At 47.4% G+C, this 20,809-nt stretch overlaps 2 protein-coding genes across 2 annotated transcripts in view; both read right to left on the reverse strand.

Moving 5' to 3' along the window:
• The window catches only part of EPS8L2 (EPS8 signaling adaptor L2), a 66,689-nt gene extending 58,880 nt beyond the window's left edge, over positions 1–7,809 (reverse strand). Inside the window, exon 1 of the mRNA XM_069804343.1 lies at positions 7,314–7,809. The gene's annotated coding sequence lies outside the window, so the exon portion shown is untranslated. The remainder of the gene's footprint in view (positions 1–7,313) is intronic.
• Positions 7,810–12,833: 5,024 nt separating this feature from the next.
• On the reverse strand, positions 12,834–20,802 carry TMEM80 (transmembrane protein 80). Its single transcript, XM_069804050.1, has 6 exons — positions 20,784–20,802; positions 18,059–18,112; positions 17,750–17,802; positions 15,575–15,668; positions 15,369–15,461; positions 12,834–14,028 (listed from the first exon to the last, which is right to left on the reverse strand). Exons 1-6 carry the CDS (start codon positions 20,800–20,802, stop codon positions 13,823–13,825), a joined length of 519 nt encoding a protein of 172 aa, XP_069660151.1. The 3' UTR covers positions 12,834–13,822.
• Positions 20,803–20,809: the final 7 nt, after the last annotated feature.

Here is a 20,809-nt window from a genome sequence, read left to right on the forward strand (position 1 = left end):
AGCTCTTGGTACCCTTCTTCATCCCTGAATTTGTCCAACTGCATTTGGCCAACCTGCATAAACTTTTGACATCCTGAATGGCCTGTGGCAAGACGCTCTGCCACTCAGCTCTGCATGGTGTGCTCAGCCATCTCCTTTTGTTTATGCCGCACTTGCCAGCTGCCAGTTTCATGGGATGCCCCCCAGCTCTGTTATCAGTAAACAACTGTTCTCTTATTCACTGTCTCCATGCCATGGGCAGTATCGCAGATCTTGAGGAGAGCAGTACCTCAGCTGTCTCTCTTCCAAGCTGAAGAGTATTGGAAGTTTCGTAACTTAAGTCACATATACGGGAGCCCTTCCTTCTTTATTTTTAAGCTCAGAGCAGACGCAACAGCGCAGAGGAGCAGTGGGAAAAGGGTGCTTCCATGTCAAGAGGATTGCTCAGGCAGCTGATGGCCCGACCACACCTAGGGTGTTACCTGCTCATGCTGGCAAAGACCAACAATGAGCAGAACTCTGGTACATTTACTCTAAATTTATGCTGTGGAACCTGCTCCTGCCTAGTTTAGCGCAGCAGCTCATTTGACTGAGCTGCAGCTTTTCTGGCTTTTTTTTTTTTTTTTTTCAGCTGGTGAAACTTTATCAACTTTTTCTTCAAGCAGTAGCAGCTCACAGCAACAAACCTGACAGTCCTACAGATCTACAGTTAACCCTGAGAACCTTTCATGTCACACTTACTCTCTTGCCCTGCCCCTTCTATTGCAAAAAAGGGGGGGAAAAATCCAACCCAACATTTTCTGCATGTTATTCACATGCAGCCTACTCTGGCTTCATTTGAATACCTGGGTGGAGTGTGCATGCGTCTGGATGCTGGACTGGACCCACCCTTCACCAGCTTGGGTTCTCTGCTATTGAAACTCTGTAGGGCCACCTGGAGAATGCTGACTTACACTGTTTGGGCATCATCCCTTTGACTTCAGTGGGGCAAATTGCTCTCTCCATAGCTCAGATGTACTACTCTCCTCCTGCAACTTAGAAGGGTTATGTTCTCAGTTGTTGGAAAAACAGAGGTGAATTGGCAATGCACCTGCCTGCGTGGTCAGGTATCAAGCCCATCTGGAGATCATCTAGAGATGGTAGCATTCAAGTGCCTGGTGGTACAAGACTCCTTCCCCCACCAACCTGAGGGACCTGACTCTTCTCATGTGGATCTGAGCATGGATCAAGCCTGCTGAAGTCCATCTAATTCCAATCAGAGGGTTTGCTTGGGTGCAGTCTGGGACACACTCTGTATCACAGAAGTCCTGCCTGTGTCAGATATTAAGGGCTGGAGTCTCAGCAAGGGACAATTTGCAAAACTCTGTTGTGATCAGTGTACATCGACTGAGGAGCCATCCCCTACTACCTAACCTTACACCAGGCAAGCAACATCCACACCTGCACAGGCTACTCGGATACACGTTATTCCTCTTCCTTCTTCAAGGAGTTTTGAAAGTCCCATATCTCAACCTAGAAGCAATGCCAAGAGCATCAGGCACTGAAAACAAGATTAACTGCCTTGCTGTGTGAAAGTCAGTGTTACAGATTAACCTGTGGGAATGGCCAGAGACAAGTCCATTCACTTCTTCCCCAGAGGAAAGCATGAATATCTTTCTAGGGAACAGAAAGGTTTTAATTAGTGCTCCCTTCTGCATAAAGCCTGGCTCTCCTACTCTGTCTCCTTAGATGAACACAGCTATAATTAAGAGGCAGCAGTGTCAGGAATGAGAGCAGGCTCCAGCCTGTGATTTATTAAGGGATGTCGTGGGTGCAATTACCTTTCTCTCTCCTCCTTTCCCCAGTGTTTTTATAAAGTGAATTTACTGATGAAAGGAGTGTCTCAGGCTCAGGCAAATGGACGCCTATGTGTTTATCTGCAGCACAGACAGCAAAGGCAGACCCACTGCTTTTTCCTCCATCCAGTTACCACTGAAAGCCCCAAACCTGACTTGGAGGATTTTGTGTCCACAAGTTGCAATCCTGGCCTAAGCCCCAACCCCGTGTGACCACCTGTGAGCAATGTCTGGACCAAGGGCAGCACCCACCAGTGCCTTCCTTATTGCCAACTATCTCCTGCCAGCCGTGGTAGGATAGGAGTTGACCCCAAAGGAGTCCTGTTGGTGATAATGAGGAGTGAGCAGCAGACTAGGACAAGCCACTTGCATTGTCCACAACAATGAGGTGGGTCAGGGTTTGTGTTTTGCTTTGTATTTGCTGGTGTGGGAATCTGATGGAGCTCACGGCTTTGGGTGGCAGCTCTAGTTCTCTTGGCAGACAACACCTCTAACACATGAAGAGGTTAGAACTGTCTTGGGTCCCAGATAGTTCCTACTTCTGGTCATCTTCAGCAAGAGGAAAGTTACATGTAAATAGTCTGGGGGAGGGTGATGTTGACTCGGACTGTGCCTGTTCACTTGATCTTAATCGCCGTCCTGCCAGCGGCAGTATTTCCCTTTCTGAATTACTCAGCGATGGTGAGCATTACTGCTGGGTTGCTGAACTTTGGTTTATTGCCATTCAGATGGTCTGCACTTTACCTTTGTAGGATATAAATCTGGACAGGTTGAGACTGATAAGACGGGGGGAAAAAAAAGAAAAGAAAAAGGAAGCAGAAAGAACAAAATTCAAACAAGTTCAAATTATGAAAAGCTTTTGGGGGCCAGTACCCCAACTGGAAACCAAAAAAAGGAAAGCATTCACTTGCCCTTTCTAAGGTGGTGTTGAAAGACCTCAGCCCACCAAATGTAGAGTATTACTACTCCACCAGCCATCGGAAGAGCTGCCTTCACCTAGGGCAAGGCTAGGTTGGAGGCCTGTGAGCCATGAGGGCTCATTTGCGGCCCATCACGACAGCGAGGGCTGTTGCAAAATCCTATCTGCTGCCCCTTCCTGCCCTGGGTCTTGGTGCCCGTTGCCCTGGCGGTGCTCAGCTCTTCCATCCCAGCTGAAATGCCTGAGAGAAGCCATGGCAGTGTATTGGGGAGTGGGAAAGGAGGTGAATAGGTGGGCTAATGCCTCAGCAGGTGAAGACCCAACTGTGGTCTGGATGTAGGAATGTGCCCCTGGCAACTGAGCTGAGGATTTCTGGCACATGAGATATGTTTGCCCATCTCAACAGGGTAAGGAAAACCTTTGTGGGAGATGCTTGTGAGCAGCGTTGATTTGTGACCCTCCTCTGTAGGCAGCGATGGATGGAAAGGGCATGGAGCATTCTGAGCAGCCCCTAGCTGCCACGCCAGCCAGGGGCTGCACCTTGCCCTCTGATCTGATGTGGAGCAGCCCAGCCTCTGCTATCAGCCTCTTGCCTTGTGCAGATGGGAGGGTCCCCCTGATTCAACTGTGCCTGCAGGAAAAGTCACCTTCGGGCTTCGCTTGGTGCTTCAAACCAAATCAGGGCCAAAGTAGCTTGTCTGGCCACTTCAGTCACTGTTCCAGGGCAGCTGAGCAGGCAGAGCCTGTGACTCCCCACCTTTGGCTTCCTCTTCCGATGGGTTGGGAAGCTTTTGGTCTTCTCCCTCAGCAGAACCTCAGTGGCAGTGAGCACATTGCAGTAATGCCCTTGGGAGCATTTGGGGAATGGAAACAAGGGCTGGGCTCTCCTGGCGAATTGCAGTGCAGGTGAATGGGGAAGATCTCCAAACCGGTCCAGCACTCAGCTACACACCCTTCCCTGCCTTCTTAATTGCAATTCCTCCCGATTTATCTGGATTACCAGGAAATAAAAGTACCAGGGCTTTTTTTGGTTACCTCCCACCCCAGCATCACACGTTTCAAGTTTGCAGGCAGCGCTGTCCCCAGCCCAGGAGAAAGGAAGCCTCTTGCTGCCTTGGGAAAGGACAAGCTCTCGCGTTATGCGCAGAGGTGGCCTAGTTCATGTGGGAACAGCACAATGACACCAATGCATGGGATCGGCTCTCTCCGGGATCCCCTTCGACTCCTTCTTGACAGTGATTTGATGCAGGGGAACTAAATATTGTAGGGATGGGTGACAGCATCTTCTTCCCTGAGCTTGGCATTTCAAACCCGCTGCAAGCAGACAAAGTTGCTGTTCACAGCCTCCTGGCTACATGAAAATCCTTAATGCTCCTCTGCTGTAACCCTGACAGATGAAAAGCTGTGTAGTCTTGTGGGCAGGTGGAGATCTGGGAGACAAATTGTGACCTCGGGCCTCCTGGCCTCCTTGGATTCCATCTCCTGTGTCACTTAGGCGTTGTACAGTGCCTAGCACCATTTCTGATGGTGCAAGGACTCTTCTATAACACAGCTGGATGAGCAGGGGGGGTTTCTGAAGGTACCACCCTTCCCCTCCCTTCAAGTGGGAGGCTTGAATACCTCCTGGGCAGGTAGGTGGGTATTTTTCTGGGCACCTGCCGAACCTTGGCCAAAGAAGGGTGGTTCAGGAGGCCATGCTGCTAGATTCATGTGCTGCTAGATCTGCCCGGTCCTGCATGCGTGCTGCTGTTCCAGGCGGACACCCTACTGCTGATAAAGTTTTACCGCAGTGCAGGAAACCATCTCTGTCACTCTGGGAAGTCTGTGGGCTTTCCCTGGCCCTTCTGCTTGGGGGACACTAGGGAAGGCTTGTAAGGCTTGAGTATTTTTAGAGGGTGATTATTTTATTGCCAATCGCATCAAACTCGTAGGCTAAAGGCCGTGCGCTAACATCTGCCCTGGAGTTAAGAGAAGTACTGCTGACTGCTGTTATGTAAAGTAGATAGATATGAGGCCAGACTTCAGCCCCACACAAGGAGAAAACCTCTGAGTCTTCATTAAAACCACAAACCTGCCCTGACCTAGCACTTCGAGGGAGACCATGGCATGGAAGAGAGAAAGCAAGCAGAGGTTTGATGGAGACACGGCTCCAGAGCAGCACCCTGGGATCCAGCCGTCTGGGAATAATACTCCGAGGCTCCCTCACACACTCAGGCTTTGTACCTGGACTTATTTTATATGGATGTTTCTCAAGCCCACACAAGCCAACGTGTATATTCTCCCTGTTTCACTCCTTTGTCTACCACAAGGACTGAAACCTCCTGAGTCCTTCAGCGCATTAGGATCTCTTCTGAATCTCTTTCACTTCCAGCCTGAATTATCCCGTGATCCTACAAAAAGTGCTCTGTTTTCCAGCACATTCAAAGCCATCTCATCAAGGGTCAGATGCTAACAAACGTCTGGCAGATTTGGCCCCAAGGCCATCCCCCAGGAGGGTCTCCTCCCCTGGATGTGCGGGACAGCCTGACAAAATGGTGGCTGCTGTTAACATTACCGCAGACAGCGTCTTCTCCGCGATGCACCTGTGTGCACACAAGCGAGCTGCTACCTGATTTGGCAAGCTGGGTCCGTACAGACCGGGTGCCTGCATCCATGGGACTCGGGCAGACGGAGCCCCAGAAGCAACAATCTGTAGGACCTATTTCACCAGGCTCAGGGCTGGGTTTTGTCACTCCGACTGATGGTGAGTTGTTTGCAGTCAACAAAGGTGGACACTGAAGGAGAGAGTCTGTCTGCCTCCACGATACGGAGCCCGTGGCCCAGAAAACATCTCCTCCTCATGTTGTGCAGCACCCGGGCTGTTCGCCTCTGTCTTGGTGCCCACCGTCATGTTGGGTGGTGACTGGCAGAGGGGCAGAAAGCCAAGGACTGAAAACTTGTCTTGGCAAACTGCTTTATCACACTAAGCAAATGGGTGTGCGTGCATGGACACAGCAGCGGTGCTTCACTGTCTTTCACAGCTGTTCCCTTCCCCGGGACTTCACCAACATCCAGTTCAATGATGCCAGTGCTCAACTTTTTCTCAGGTGCCCAAAACCAGCCCCAGTCTGTCTAAGCTCTATCATTGTATGACAAACCCATCCTGCCCTGCTGAGTACAGCAGAGTGGATCCTGTACTGGACTGCCTGCAGGTGCCTGCACGCGATGGAGGGCTGGGATCCAGCTGAGAGAGCACCAGGTCCTCGGCCAGCCTGGCTTCCTAATGCTTCGGTGGCAGAAACCAGCAGTAGGTATGACCCAGGCCGAACCACAGCAGGGATCAAGCTGTTAGTGTTATCCCAAACCCCAGTTTAAGCCTTGGTTTTAAATAGGGCGAAGCAATGACCTTTGCCACTGGCCAGACACGTTACCACAGTGAATCCCAAGTCCCTCTTCACAGTCCTGTTTTAAAGGGCTCCTTGATTCAATACTGCTGCCTGCCCTTTGTGTGTGAAGCACTAATTTTCCTCCCTGATCAACTGAAAACTCGATCACTCAACTAAACGGAGCTAAGAATGTGCTACTCCATGTGGCAGTCGTGGATGAAACCCTGCGCGGGTCTCTGCCTCAGCCAGCCAGGCTGTTGTGTGTCAGCTGGGGGCTGAGCCTCTTGCTGTCATTTCTTTAACTCAGAAAAAGTCCTTTTTAGGGGCAGATCCCACCAAAGCAGCCCGGCGCTGCAGCTCTCAGACAAGCAACCACTGACAGATCTGATCCCTGTTACAGCACTTGTTTTGTGCAGCATTTCAGAGCAGCCCAGTAACACAAGTGTTACTCCCCGTTGCCCTAATTACAGCAGGGCAATTGCTGTATTTTACTACCGTGTTGTCTCACAGTTATTTCCAGTATTTAAAAATAACATCAGTCAAATCATTTGTCCCTGAGCCTTGTCCTCGGTGGAGTTTGCACTGGCATTTCCCAGGCAAATAAGTGAAAAGGGACAGGAGAGCTGCGCTCCAACTCGTTAATGCAGAGACAAAAGCTCATGGGGGGCCAGAGCTGTCACAAGAGGGAACAGGACATCTCTGAGCGAGCCTTCCCTCCGTTTTGAAATAGGGTGATGAATCCTGCCAAGGTCACAAGCAGGGAGAGCTCACCCACTGAGAGCAGCAGCTCGCTGAGGTGCCTGGTGGGGAACAGCAAAAATTCTCTCCGCAAACGTCCCGAAAGGAGGAAACCCCGAGGTTTGCAAACAAACAGCTGCTCAAAACTATCGTCTCCAGGCTTCATTAGGAACAAAAAAAAAAAGCCCCGTTCTGTGCCAGACGGACGTTTTGCTGCCAAGAAAAGTGCCACCTACTGGGTCTGGCCCGGCGGGGAAATGCAAGAATGGGAAACAAACCCTGAAAACATAACACTGGAAAAATCAAGTTTTTTCACCCTTTTAAAAAAAAACCATAAAACTATGCAGCAACAGTTATCCCAGCCACAGCCCCCTCTCCAGTCACACTCCTTCCACAGCTGAATCAACTGGACCTTTAAAGTAGAAAAATGTTGGGGGGGGGGAAGTGAAGTTTTAGGGTTTGCAAGGAGGGACTTACCGGTGCTGAGAAGCTGCTGTTGTCTCCCGCAGTTCCCTCGGCTCCCGTGCGTCCTCTCCCAGTTAGCCGTGCCCTCCTAGTTAAATCCTGCTGCCATTCTCCGGCAGCCAAGCTCCCTCTGCCTCCCTGCGCAGCGCTTTGCCTGCGAGCCTAGTGCCCCTGCCCAAACGATGGAGGAGAGACCGAGGCAGAGCCCACCCGGTGCCCCAGCCTGGGGGTCCCCGTGTTGCTGGCTTCCCTCTGCCCTTTCGTCCCGGTGCCGCTCGCCCTAGTTGTCTGAGAGCAGGTGACAGAGGTTTCTTGGCAGAGGAGAGAGGAGGGGAGGGATGTGGAGGCAGCGAGAGGTGGAGCTGGGACCCGGAGCAACAGGTTACTGTATAACTAGGAGCCGGTGGCCTCAGCGAGCCAGCTGCATCCCCGCAAGGCACCAGGGACAGCTGGGGCCTTTGCCCACTCCTGGTGCAAGGGGACCAAAAGCTGAGCCGAGGTGCTGCCCGGGTGGGACGGGTGGGACGTGTTAAACTTCAGGTTTCTTTTGCCTGAGAACATTTCGTACCCAAAGGGGAGGTTGAAGGCAGCGAGGGGTGGCAAAGGAGCGCTCGGAGCTGGGTTTTCCATCGACGGTGAGGGAGGGGACGCACTGCCTGACTGCCTCACGGGGGGAACAAGGCACCTTTTGTGCAGCCTGGTGCTCTCCTCCGCAGCTCTGCACTGGCTCGCCGGTTGTTTTCTTCCAGCTCTGCTCCTGCCTGCTCTGTGTGCCCTGACGTCTGCAGCGGGGAAAGGTGCCTTGAGATGGAGGGAGAGGGCAAAACGTCCTCCCTCTCCAGGTCCCCGAAGCAGTTGGGGGTGAGGGCAGAGCCCCCTTTGGGGTACCCCACACCATGGCACGGTGCTCCTTAGGGTTACACTGCCGTAAAGCCCCTTATCCTGCCTCAGCTCTACCATGAGCTGGCAGGAGGTAGGGGGGCCTGGCCATGCCACAGGTCTCTGCCCCACACTTAAGCCCCTGGTGCCGGGCAAAGGTAAAACACAGCTTTGGCAGAGCTGTGACGGGGTTACGGTGGGGAGAGGGGAGTGATTGCTAAACCCACCTTTGGGAGGACTGAGGTGAAGCAATTGCTGTGGCACAGGAGGGGAGTAAAGGGCTCACTGGCCTTGGGCATTGGGCAAGGGTTTTGGCATCAGCATGGTGCAGCGTGAGCAAGGCTTGCTCCTGCGCAGGAGATGGTCCTTGTCGGCTCTGCTTGGGTGACCACCATATGCAGGACCCTGTTGTTATTCATGCGTGTGCGCCTGTGTGCCAGAGAGAAACTGTACAGGACCTTTTTGGCCATTGCAGGGAGTATTCCTGTGCCACTGCAGTACTGCATCAGCCCTCCATTGTGGGTGTCCAAGCTCTATTATCAGCGTTGTCAGGAGCAAAATCACCGTCCCCTCTTCACCAGGGCCCCAGGTGGGGCACAGAGAAAGCAGGAGCCACTTTTTCCTGGAGTAGCAGAGGTAGGACTTGAGCTTCAGCCCTTATGTTGTGGCGAGCATCGTCCCCGTGTTCTCTGAGAAGGATTTCTTTAGAAGCCCCAGTCTCATCACATAATCTCTTGTTGCTTCTCTCTTGCTCTTCAAAAGCTAGAGGGAAATTTTAAAAGATGGCAAGGCTGCTTCTGAGTTTCTGTTGCCAGACTGTGGAGAGGATGTTTGAGTTGTGCTTGGGATCTGCTATGCTGCCAGCTCAGCCCTACAGACCGTGCGTTTGGGGGCCTAGAGGGACCCTGAACTCTGGAAAATGGTCTCTTGTGTGGGCAGACTTACTACTTTCAAAGAAAACCTAGTTTCATTTGTCTCAAGATTTAACATTTTTTAAAATGGTGGGATCAGGTCATGAGCTGATCATTAAGCTGTAAAATATCAGCTGAATGTATTGGTCTCACAGACGTGTCCATGGCAGTGTGGGATCCATCTGGTTAGCCAGTCGTCTCCAAAAAAATGGGGCTTTTAAGAGCATTTTATTAATGTGCATATGCATTGCAGGCCTCCCCCCCCATCCCTACGATGTGTGCTGAACCTATGGCGTGTACATGCTAGAGACACCCCTTGCCACTGGCCCCGGGGAAGAAATAGCTGCAGCTTTGACACTAGAGAAAGAAATAAGAAAACGCTTCCACCATGGGACACAAGTCTGGAGGAAGCCTGGCTTCCTTAACTCGGTGCTTGTTGAGTTCCCTGCTGCTGTGGTGTTCTTTGGTGCCTGCCACACTATGGGGGCTAGCACTCAGCTTGCTGCCTGGCCCGTGTCCAGACGCTGCATGGGGGAACCGCCCCAGGTGAGTTATTGCAGGAGGAATGCCGCCGGGTGAGCTGGATGGGCAGGGGGAGAGCCAGTTCCCTGCATGACAGTTATGATTTTGGCAGCTTGGTTTTGACAGGAGAACGACCTCTTCCGCTGTAGGAGAACGTAAACTGGTAGTTGGTGTGATGCACCCACCCAGTGCCCCATCATCCTCCTCACCGCAATGTTGGTGAGATCTCAGGGCAATCTCGGTACAGGATGTGCTGTGAAAACAGGGCCAGCCCTAGGAGAAACAGCATTTAGAGAATGCCAGCCACACCACCAGGCAGGGGAAGCGATATCGGTTCAACAGAAGGGAAACGTGGTGGGAATGTCAGCTCTGCCGGAGGCCGGTGAGCCTTGCCAGCTGAAAGGTTTTGTGCAGGGGATCCCTACCCCCTGAAATGTGTCATCTGCCACATCTGCCACTGAAATGCCCCAGTGGCACCGCAGGGCTGGGCTGGCTTTCCTGGGGTACAAACTGGGATTTGGAAGGATTCTGTTGGAGAAGCTACTTAATGTTTAAGGCACTGACTGCTTGCTATCTGGCTACCTTGGCTCCGCATTCATGACGAAGATAGGCACAGCGGGCTACCATGAAGTGCTGTGCCCTGTAGGAAATCTTTAACTGCTGAGCAGACGCGGCAACTTTTCCTCTGGGCAGGGAAGAAAACCACAGTGGAGCTTATTACATCTTCCCTGCAACAGCTGATACTGGTCTAAGCAGGCCAGAGGCAATCAGCAAGAGGGGAATTACCCTGCTGCACAGTGGCAGTTCCTGAATGCCCGCTCTGCTGACTCGGCTCCCAGATGTGGAACCAAACGAGCGCGCGTCCTCAGCCTTGCTCCTTCACTGGACTGTACCATTTCTGCTGGGTTTTGGTCTGTATGCTGTTTCTGCCTACTGAGGAACACAAAAAAGCCGTGGACCAATAAAGCCCTATCTCGCAGAGTATCTCCGAGTTTGAAATCCCAGGAGGCTAACTTGCCTCTTGGGATCAGCCTTTTAAATCAGGTTGGCGGCAGACACCCCTGTGATGGCTTGAGAACAAAGACTTCTTCCTTGCAGAGTAAACAACACCCAAACCGAGCTCCTCAAAATATGTGTTCCTCTAAATTTTTAATGCCGTTTTCATCCAACTTGCTCATCCTGTTTCAGAAGGGCTGGGCCTCATAATTAAAAGCTCCAGCAATCTTATGTCTGGCAAATGTCATCAATGGCTTCTCCATGCCATGCCCTGCTTCTCTGAACAGTGGGAATGGTTTGGAAAGGAGCTCCTGATTAGAGAAACTCTCTGAGGCCAGGGCCCCATTCACTTTGGGTCTTTCTACCAGCTCAGCATGGAGAGAAGCTGTCATGAAATCAGAGTCACCAGCATAAATGACAATTCCCATTCAAAGCCTGGCAATACCCGAGACTAAGGAGTTGTCTGAAGCTTGCAGACTTCTTCATCCTTCTCCTACATTCATCACAGAGTGGGGGGCTGTCAGCAGCAGAAGTACCCCAGTATCTGCTCATCTAATCAGAAAAAAGGTCATGGACAATTTTATCTTAAACTGGAAAATTGAAACAGAGCTGTCCTGCCCTTTTGAGGGTACAAATCTAGGTTGGTACCAGCTGACCCCCAGCAAGCACTGACAGCCATCCAGGACTCTGTGACCAGTCTGCAAGCCATCAGGCGGTGCTCTCAAATGAGCTCAAAAATTCATGTTTATTATCATTATGTTAATTTATGAACATTATGTTCATATCATTATATTTTATGTTCATTATTATGTGTATATTTACCCTATTGCTGACTATCAGCAAGCACTGTCACTCTCTGCTGATTCTTGTTTTTCATCTAGGTGATGGTTAGGGAGCAAAGAATTCACCATGTTTGATAACGTGTGTATATATATGTACGTAACACTGTTTTATAAAGCTTGAGGAGGCTGCTTTACTCTGTCTGGCCCAGCAGACTGTTCCAAACTTGTACTGTGCTGTGGGGATAGGCAGCCGTCACCTAATTAACACCTTCATCAGAACCATTTTTGAGGGCTATTTTCTGCATGGTTCAGGCCAGGGATCCAGTTTTATGGCACAGCATCACAAATGGTTGTAGGGCGGTAGCTGAGGGGGTGGTGATCTGTGGTGGGGTCCAACATCTTGGGGTAGGAACACCTTCCACTAGCTTTACTAGCGTCTCCTGCCTCTGCACCCTGGGTCTCTGCTACCTCCAGTTGTGCTAATATTTTGTATTTATTTTGTTTGTAGTGAGCACCACGAGAAGGAAGGAAGGTAAAGCACAGAGGCTGCAACTTGAAGTTAACATGTGTGACCCCATCTGCTCTACCACCTACATTCAGGTAAAAAAATATTCACTTTGCAGTATTTCCTTTAAAACCTGTCAGATGTTCTATTGCCAGATCTTTGTATAAGGTAGGTGTAAATACCAGGGAAAAAAATGTGCTTTTATCTGTATGCACGCAGAAAGGGGTTTTGCTTGGTATGCATTCATCATCAATGTGGTAGATACAGCTTGGTATGTTTGTTGCTCCTCCTAACAAGTATGTGATGAGTACATTCCATTATGCCAAACAAATCTGGAAGGACAAATAGGTGGGTGTTTGATTCACACAGATTAAGCACAAAAACATTTGGTCATTCAATTTCCTGGCTGCTCCTTAGCACCCAGTTCTGCTGCTTTTATGTTGTCTTCACGGATGCAGCCTTGCTCCTGCTGGTCAACAAAGGGTTGGTTGTGCCACTGCACTGCCTTAACAGGATCTGGCCCAAGGGGATTGGTGCCAATGTGTGTGTTTTGATTTTGACTGCTGGGCCGTGTAACGTGGACAGAAGCTGGTGTTACCCGGCCTTGGAAGGGGCTCCCCTGGGTATGACCAAGGGATGAAACTGGGCCCTTTCGCAGGAACTTTGCATCTTTTGTTCCCTTCCACCACCACTGGAAAGAAAACAGCAGTGTGGCTGAGGCAATACAGGGCCTGCACCACTGTATTTTCAGCTCAGGGCTAGTGCAAATTAGCGCAGACCTCAGGCACTCCTTCCCAGTACATTAGAATGGCCTACATATAGCAGCAGCATCAGGATCAGAAGAGTCTTTTACACACACGCAGTCTTGCCCAAGTCTTCCTTTGTGTAGCTTAGCTGTAGCCTAGGATCTGAACAAGATGCTCTGCACTTCAAACACTTCTTGGATCTCATACATTATTTATTTGAATAAATAAATACAAAAATAGGAAATTGTGAATATAAAACCTGCTTGTACAAAACCCCCATAAAATCCCCAAGCTTTACATTAATACATACGTATTTTTGATACAGTAAAAAAATCTGAAATTGCACAGAGTTCTTCATTTAAAAGACAAGGCTTATGTTGTAATTTTTTGCAGACTCATGCAAATAAATACATTTAACACCAAACAGAAATACATCTGACAACATTCTGTTGGACTTTTCAATAGGACAGAAGGGTGAGTGGATGGTGAATGTTTATGCTCATCTTAAGGCCATCCTATTTAAACAAACATACCCTCACACTACTGCCTTTGGCCTCTGTGTCAGTAAGAACCAGCTGCCCAAACCCTGTAGCTCTGGCTCTCCGGGTATGTGCAAAACTCAATTCAACTCTCTCCCATTGGGATAAATCAGGTACTGCCCTACTAAAGTCAGGGAAATTACCACTGGGGTCTGAAAACAAATGAGAGCAGAAGAGAAACTGTGCCCTCAAACACGAACGTGTATGTGGTAAGGCAGAAATGAGTCCATACTATATTGGCCTGATTCATTTCTGTGTCACTTTGGTTGTACGTTGCTGCTATGCCATGAAAACTCACATCATCTCAACAGCACATAGCCAGATGATACACTGGCTACTATTCGGTGTTGGGAATGAATATTTATTATCGATCCCTGATGAATACCAGAGCATTAAGTGTTTTTGCTGAATCATCTCGTGCCGTTGCCCATAAATAAGCTATGATGAGATAGTGTAACACAGCTGCTGGACAGCATATTTTACCTACCATTCAGGGAGATCTCTGTCCCTCAAAAATTTGTACTTTAAACAGGGGAAAGTTTTACAGGATTTTTTATATGCAAAAGAATTAAATATTTGAAATATAAACCCACTCTTTTACAGAAGAAATGTGTTGAGAACATGTTGAAAACTGCTAGGCTTTAGCTGACAAAAGCAGCAATGGCTATGACCTTTAGTACTGACTCAAGCCCATATGTAAAGAGAAGAACAGCATTGATAATGACGTCTGCTTTCAGCACGTAAGTTTGCCACACCAGGAAATATACAGACAGAATCACACTTCCCACTGTGATCACAAGACTGAGCCCTAATGGAGCCTCTTCTTCTGTCAGGTTACCCTTTGAACCTTGAAGGAAACAAAAAGCTGATATGAGTCTTTGATTTCTTCTGACAATATCACAAGCCATAAGTCTAGAGTATTCCTGTTCAAAAAAGGCTCTACTTCTCACAGCTCAGAGTACACTGAAATACTGTCCTGAATCAAGGCTCTGTAAGTAAATGTAAGAACCAACCCAAACACCAATGGACAATCCATTTCTTGCTGACCGAAGTTACTCTAAATAAAGAGCAATCAGTTGCTACTCAAAGTCACAATGCCTACCTTTTCTTACCACAGATAATCAGTTCTGAAGCTGCAACCATTTTGGTCACTCAGCTTCTTAGTCAAACATCAAACTTTCCCCCAGTCACTCCCAGCCCTGCACTTAGCATGACAACGTGGTGACTGCAGTGCACATCTAAGAGCATCCCATCCTGATTTTAAAATCTTGTGTGATATAGAATCTTCTGTATTCCCTGCTAATCTCCTCCTATTTCAAATTACTATCATTGTGGAGAAGCTGCATTTTTCTCTTCCTTGCATCTTACTTCCAAGCTAGTCTTAGTAGTTTTTGGTGTTTAACTACATCAGACTTGAAACTTGCTTCTTTATTCATCCACCAGGCTCCAGGCAAACATATGCAGAGAGCTTTAAGGCAGCAGCCTACATTCACCCCTACAGCAAGTCAGCTGAATTCAACAGAGACCCACCTTCCATAAATGTCTTAGGAATATTGAGCACAGATTTTAATAGTAACTTGTTTTTTTAAGAAAAGGACTTTATGAAGTTTTAGCAAGCTCTGGACAGGGGTCAGGAGGCCCTTTATGCTGTTCTGTCTTAGTGAAATGAAGATGTTGGAACTGGCATGTGTCTTCAGAAGGAGTGAAAGGAAAAGGTGTAGTCACAGTGGCAGCTGTACACTGCTCAGGGACGTCCTTAGCATTACCTGTTCCACAAGGCTCTAGCCATGTGGCTACTTGTGTACATTGCTGGAGCAGCTGAAAGGAGCTGTATCATCTCAGTGAATGGAAATCTCTGTGTTTCAACATGTTCATTCTCAGAAGTCATGCTCAATTATAAACAGCGTAACAGCATTCCAGCTGTCCCAGTTATATTGCTTTCTGACAACCCAGCAATCATTTTTTAATGGCATTACAGATTATATTTCATATGAGAGCAAATTCTATTTGACCCTCTGGCCAAATCTATTGATCAGTCAGATAAAGTTTAATTGCTTAACTGAACAACAGTCTCCAAATATCTGCTAGTCTGCTAAACTGGCATGTTTTGACACACATTTAATTTCAGAATGATTAATGTTTAAAGATTATATTCCACTGAAAAGGCACAGTGATAACATGACATACCCAAGTATAATCGGAGCACTTCAAGAATGGCCATAATGAAAAGCAATGCAAGATCAGGAGCTAAAAAATCATCTGGGTAACTGAAAACTTGACCTGTAGAATAACACAGTGTAAATAAGCCAGGGAAATACAGCAGGCATACCGACAAACCACAACCGTGTCATAAGCACACAGCCTACTTCTGTGTTAGAATACGTGCAACTTACTTTTATAAACAATCATTGCAAGAGTCACCAAGAAGTAGAAGATGTAATAAATCCCATTTACATAAAATAGAATCTGTAAAGGAACAGATGACAGCTGATAACTGTTATTAAGGATTTGTCATAGCAATGAGGTGGGATCCATTTCATAAAGTCACCATTTCCCAGTAACCTCAAAATATACTGCTGTGCCTTTTTATACTAAATGGTTCAACTATGACTGGCCTACTGGTAGGGTTCAGAAAGTAACTTGAGATTGCAAATACCAAGAGTTAGGATAAAAGCTTGCTGTTTCAGGTTTGGCTTTAGTTACTTTTTTAAAAAATTTTATTTGGTATGTAGTGGGGTATTCGTTAGCCTAAGGAAATGGGGGGTGGGGGGTGCGTGCATGTGTACATTTCCCCAAACAACTTCTATACCTGTTAGTCAGCCTTAAGCAAGTTGACAGAGGGTTGGCAGACTCCAATACATCAAATTCCTGCAAGTTTTTGAAAATAGGTGGCTCCGTGAAGCAGACAGGCCCTATTACTGCTCACCTGATGAAAAGTCTGAAAGCTGTGCTCTTTGTTACGTGTCTGAGAAAGGCCATGAGCTCAGCTTTGAGATGTAAATTCATAAGAAACAGACTCCCTTAATTCACTGCTTACAAAACTAACTGTTGTATACTGTGAGATAATATTTAGCTCTAGTTATTTGTCTGTCTATGTGGATCCACTGCCAAGGTATTTGAGAGCTCCACAATCCTTAATACATCCTCAAAATGCCCCTGAAGGACAGGGAATATGGCACGTACTGTTGTACAAATAGGGAGAAATTACTTGCAGGCTCAGGACAGATTCATCTCACCTGTAGCCATCCCAAGATGACAGCCACCCTAAAGTTATGCCTTGAGTCTGAATTAGTCGCCTGGGCTCCCTGTGGAGTCAGCGGAGATGAGCACCTTCCTAGCCAAGCAGCTCCCGAGCAGGGTGGGATGAAGTACTGTCCGGTGTTAAACCGTGCCAGCTCCCTCTCCGACTGCAACAGGAGTTGAAATGCCTAGCTTATAGGAGGTACCTCACAGTTAGATGTCTTCAAGAGCCCACCCACCCCCGTGGATAGGCACAATTCCTATATAGCAGGTACATACACACTGAAGGAATGATTTTCTCTTGAGGCACAGCAGCATGTTATTAATGCAATATAGGAGACACGCGTGGGACATTCTGGGGCTCACCACCACATGGAGAAGTTGGAATGTGGCTCCAAGAATGCAGAAAGTTTGGCCATTCATATGTATTTTTGATAACCATATGATACCAAATGCCTTTCTTAGCTTTAACTAATACAACGCAATTTATATAAGGAAGTTATCAGTGTAGATTTCATTATTTCCACATCTGTCTTTCTATACTCAAAATATTCTTTATCCTCCCCTCTCTCCCCTAGCCCTTCCGAAATCTTCTGAGTATCTCCAAGCAGAGACTTCATCCCAGGCATCTTGTACAGGAACTGCCCATCCAGTTTCTGAACAGAGCACCCACCCACACATGGTGGATATATTCCAGTTCCCAGAGCAGCTCATTTTATTAAAACAGAACCAGGTTTTTGTGTTTTTCCAGTTGAAGGAAGGTGGAGCAAAAAATTACTAGATAGGTTCTTAGCATGGAAATCTCTGAAGCCAAGGGTGTCTCCTGTTAGGAGGTTACTTAGATCTTGGCAGGAGTAAAGGTAGGGTGAATTAACATGAGAGAAGAGGAAGTACTATTGAAAGCTGCTTTTACTACCTCTTGTTGGCTGTGTCAGCTGTCTGTGAGGTGTGCTATGTGGGGTTTGTGTCCATCAGCCCACAAATCCAATTTTTAGCCTTGTTTCCTAAGGAAATGAGAGTTATGTGATCATAAAAGTGGCTGCCAGCCCTCTGTCAAGACTGCAGGGTGGGTTAAAGGGGTTTCTGCATGAGTGGAAGCCAATCAGGGCAAAATCTCAGCTAAACCCCAGCTAATGCTGCAAAAAACATCTTCCCTTGAAAGAAATGTTTTACCAGTTTTACTTCATATGGATGGTGCTGATGATGGAAAACTCAGAAACACAAAAATAGCCTTGTGCAGATTTATTAGGCAGGAAGATGTCAATGCATTTCAGCCAGTCTTTCTGAAGATTCCCTCATGTGAGGGATGAAAGGTACAAAAAGGATACAACTGATGAAGTTCCTCCTTTCCCTTGAGAAGGAAAAAATAAAGAGAAGAAAATAAATATTTACTGAAAGCGCTGCAGAAACATTCAAACAACTGATGTTACTACAGAGGTCAAGCATGCTTGTAGAAATTTTTGTCTCAGTTCACTGGAAGACTTACTATTTTCTCACATCATGCAGTTCAGGTTCCAAAAATAACTTTTTCAAATACATGAATTCTAAAGTAATCTAGGGGAAATCCCTGTTGTGCAGTGTCACTTTCACTGAGGAACCTATCTCTTTCAAAACATAAAGAAGTACACAGGCATTACCTAGAACTTGTTTATCCTGTCCTTTCACAGCAGATGACACTTCATCCCCTCTAACTATGGAGGAACAAGGGAAACATGCAAGGGAACCAGAATGTACCATTTGTTTTTAAATTGTGAGAAAGCATTCATGTAGAGCACAGGGCTCCCCGGTTCCTGTAAATAACATCCTTCCAAACCGGTTCCCTTCAAAAGCAAAGTCATTCTATGTAAAACCTTAGTATGTTCTGATCACCCACAGAAATCATACCAAATATTTTCTATAAGCTAACCAATACATTTTACTTCTTTTTTTTCTGCAAAAACACAGATAAAATTCCCTTGCAACATGATGGCACTGACCTACTAAAGTACCTCTTAAGTAACTCATTAATATTCTTAGCCTCTTTCAGACACATGAGGAATTAAAAAGTTACGATCTCTGTTTCACAGAGAGTAAAACTGTCTGTGAAAGGCTGTTTCATCCATCTTCTCAAAGACAGCTCATTATCATCAAATCAGTGGGACATACTCACCTCACCATCTTCATCTCTGGGCTTCTTGAGGTTAATGTCCTCATCACCTAACAGTCTTATGCAGTTGGGCCCAAATTAATCCCCACTAACTTTAGGCACCTAATTAAGGTGTCCAATTTGGGAATGCAATGGAAATAGGCAAGCAATTTTAGAAGGTGATTCATACTGTCTACGATCTGAAATGCCTCCTGGACGTGCTTCATCTCCTCTCCACCTTCTGTAAAGGGACTATAGGCTCCTAACAGACTCATCCCTTCACTTAGCCAAAATGCGTTTTGATGAATGCTTGCTTTCTTTTTGCAGAATGGGAGTTAAAGGTTTCATTACACATCATGTTCTGCAGTGACTAATGGTTAAAGATGTGTTTGTATTTATACGCTGGTATAAACCCTCATGTGAAAGTAACGCCTTGTGTCAAGATGATGTGCTTCCTTTCTTGCACAGCAGTAAGGAGATGTCTCCATTTTAAAGTTATTTTAGAATGTGAAGCAGGATGTTAATTTGAAATACCACAACTGCATGCGCAGACGTGTTATTATTCCGCAAGAAGCGTCTGGATATGCACTCTTTCTGTATAACCACACACTAAGCTATACCGGAGTAACCTCATCCACCCTGGGTAGCTACACTGCCGTGATGCCAGTGGTGTAATTAGAGTAGTATGATTTTACCGTACAGGCAACCCCTAGTGAATTCCCTAATAGCAATTCCCCAACTTTATTTTTAAACTTTTTTTTTTTAAAATAATTTCCACAAGAGGGCACTGACCACATTCCTGCATCTGTTCCAAGGTGGGGTTTGATAGCCACTATTATTTAGAACATGCTGCCTCCCCCTGAGCAACAGGAGACATTTCACACAGGTTAAACATTTAAACCCGACAACACACCTGTGAAAGGGATACTGCAGTTAAGTAGTAATTATTATGCCATCTGAATATATAATTTCAGGTGTAACAGTAGGCTGCTAATCCCAACACCCTGAGATCATCTCACTGCTAGGATTAATGAAGTCTGGATTGCTGCTGGGGGAATTTTTAAATTGAAAGTAAGCATTCTGGCACAGGAAAAAAAAAGCACAGTAACAATTTTAAAGCATTTATATGAAGCACACGAACTTGCAGCAGCAAGAACAGCATTCTGCTAAGGGGGGCATTTGCATTAGTGAGACCTGGCGTAGTGACTTTCCACTGCGTGCAGGTTGGCATGTGATTTCTGCCTATTGGAAAGCTTGTACAGTCCAGAAGAAAACAAAGTGTAACGCCACTTGTTTCCTGTTGTATAAATTCTTTCATGTAGGAGGGTAACTCCCAGGCAACAAGGTAGGAGGGCGGCAGCTATCCACCGCACGGGCTGGAGTCCGTCTGCACGTACACATGCCTCCACTATCAGTCCTGCTCTCAGACAGCCCTTGAACCAAATCTTGCTGACTTTTCTGGACAGTTTTGTAGAGAACAGCTACAGACCACGCTCCAGTGAAGTGTTTTATACAACAAAAGCCTGACTACTTATCCAGGCTGCTCATGATTTTAGAAATGACTGTGAGTGATGCTGTGCACGCTTACTTGAGGTAGAACACAGCCCATTTTCTAAAAAAACTGGATTTTTTTAATGCTAAAACTGTATTAAAAGCATGCAGCAGCTATAGTTAACATTACCCAGTGCACCTCATTACACAAACTTGTTTTTAGGTCTTCGGCAAACGCTAATTGTTCAAGCCAAAGTTTTCAAAACTGGCTTTGTCTACCTAGGGCTGAAATTTACATTTTGCGGGGGGAAACCCTTGACCTGTTTGAAAGAAGTGGAAATTAATCATTTTGACCACACTAATGAAGAGCTCCCCTGCCCTCCCGGAATCCCAGTGGTTCATAATTTGAAGCAAAGACTTGAATTTTCAAGGGGCGTCACTCGGCCTCAGGAAAGCGATTTGCCTGTGGATAAAGGTGCTCCTCGGCCCGCACAAGCGCCAAGCCCCTGCTCTCGCTGACACAGGGCCCGCAGCTGCCGGGATTTACCTCAGCATGTCGGGGCTGTCCCGATATGGCTGTCGGGCCGGACTCGGCGCCGAGGCCTAGCTCGACCTCGGCCCCCGCCCGGGGAGGCGAGAGCTAACCTCTAACACGGTGGGAAACAGCCACTCCCGGTCACCCTCCGCCCCGCAGGGACATCCGCGGGGAAAAGGCCTGCCGGTATCGATGGCAACGCGCCGCTCACCTCGCCTCACAACGGCCATCTTGGCG

Source organism: Haliaeetus albicilla, chromosome 16, assembly GCF_947461875.1.
Source record: "Haliaeetus albicilla chromosome 16, bHalAlb1.1, whole genome shotgun sequence".
Lineage (NCBI taxonomy): Eukaryota > Metazoa > Chordata > Aves > Accipitriformes > Accipitridae > Haliaeetus > Haliaeetus albicilla.

Excerpts from the sequence above, each read along its gene's own strand:
- TMEM80 (XM_069804050.1), bottom strand. Across the intron at positions 17,803-18,058 it reads ACAGGATAAACAAGTTCTAG|TTTTCTTCTCTTTATTTTTT; the intron begins GTAATGCCTGTG and ends AGTAAATATTTA. Across the intron at positions 15,669-17,749 it reads AAGGAGGAACTTCATCAGTT|CTGTCATCTGTTCCTTTACA; the intron begins GTATCCTTTTTG and ends AACAGTTATCAG.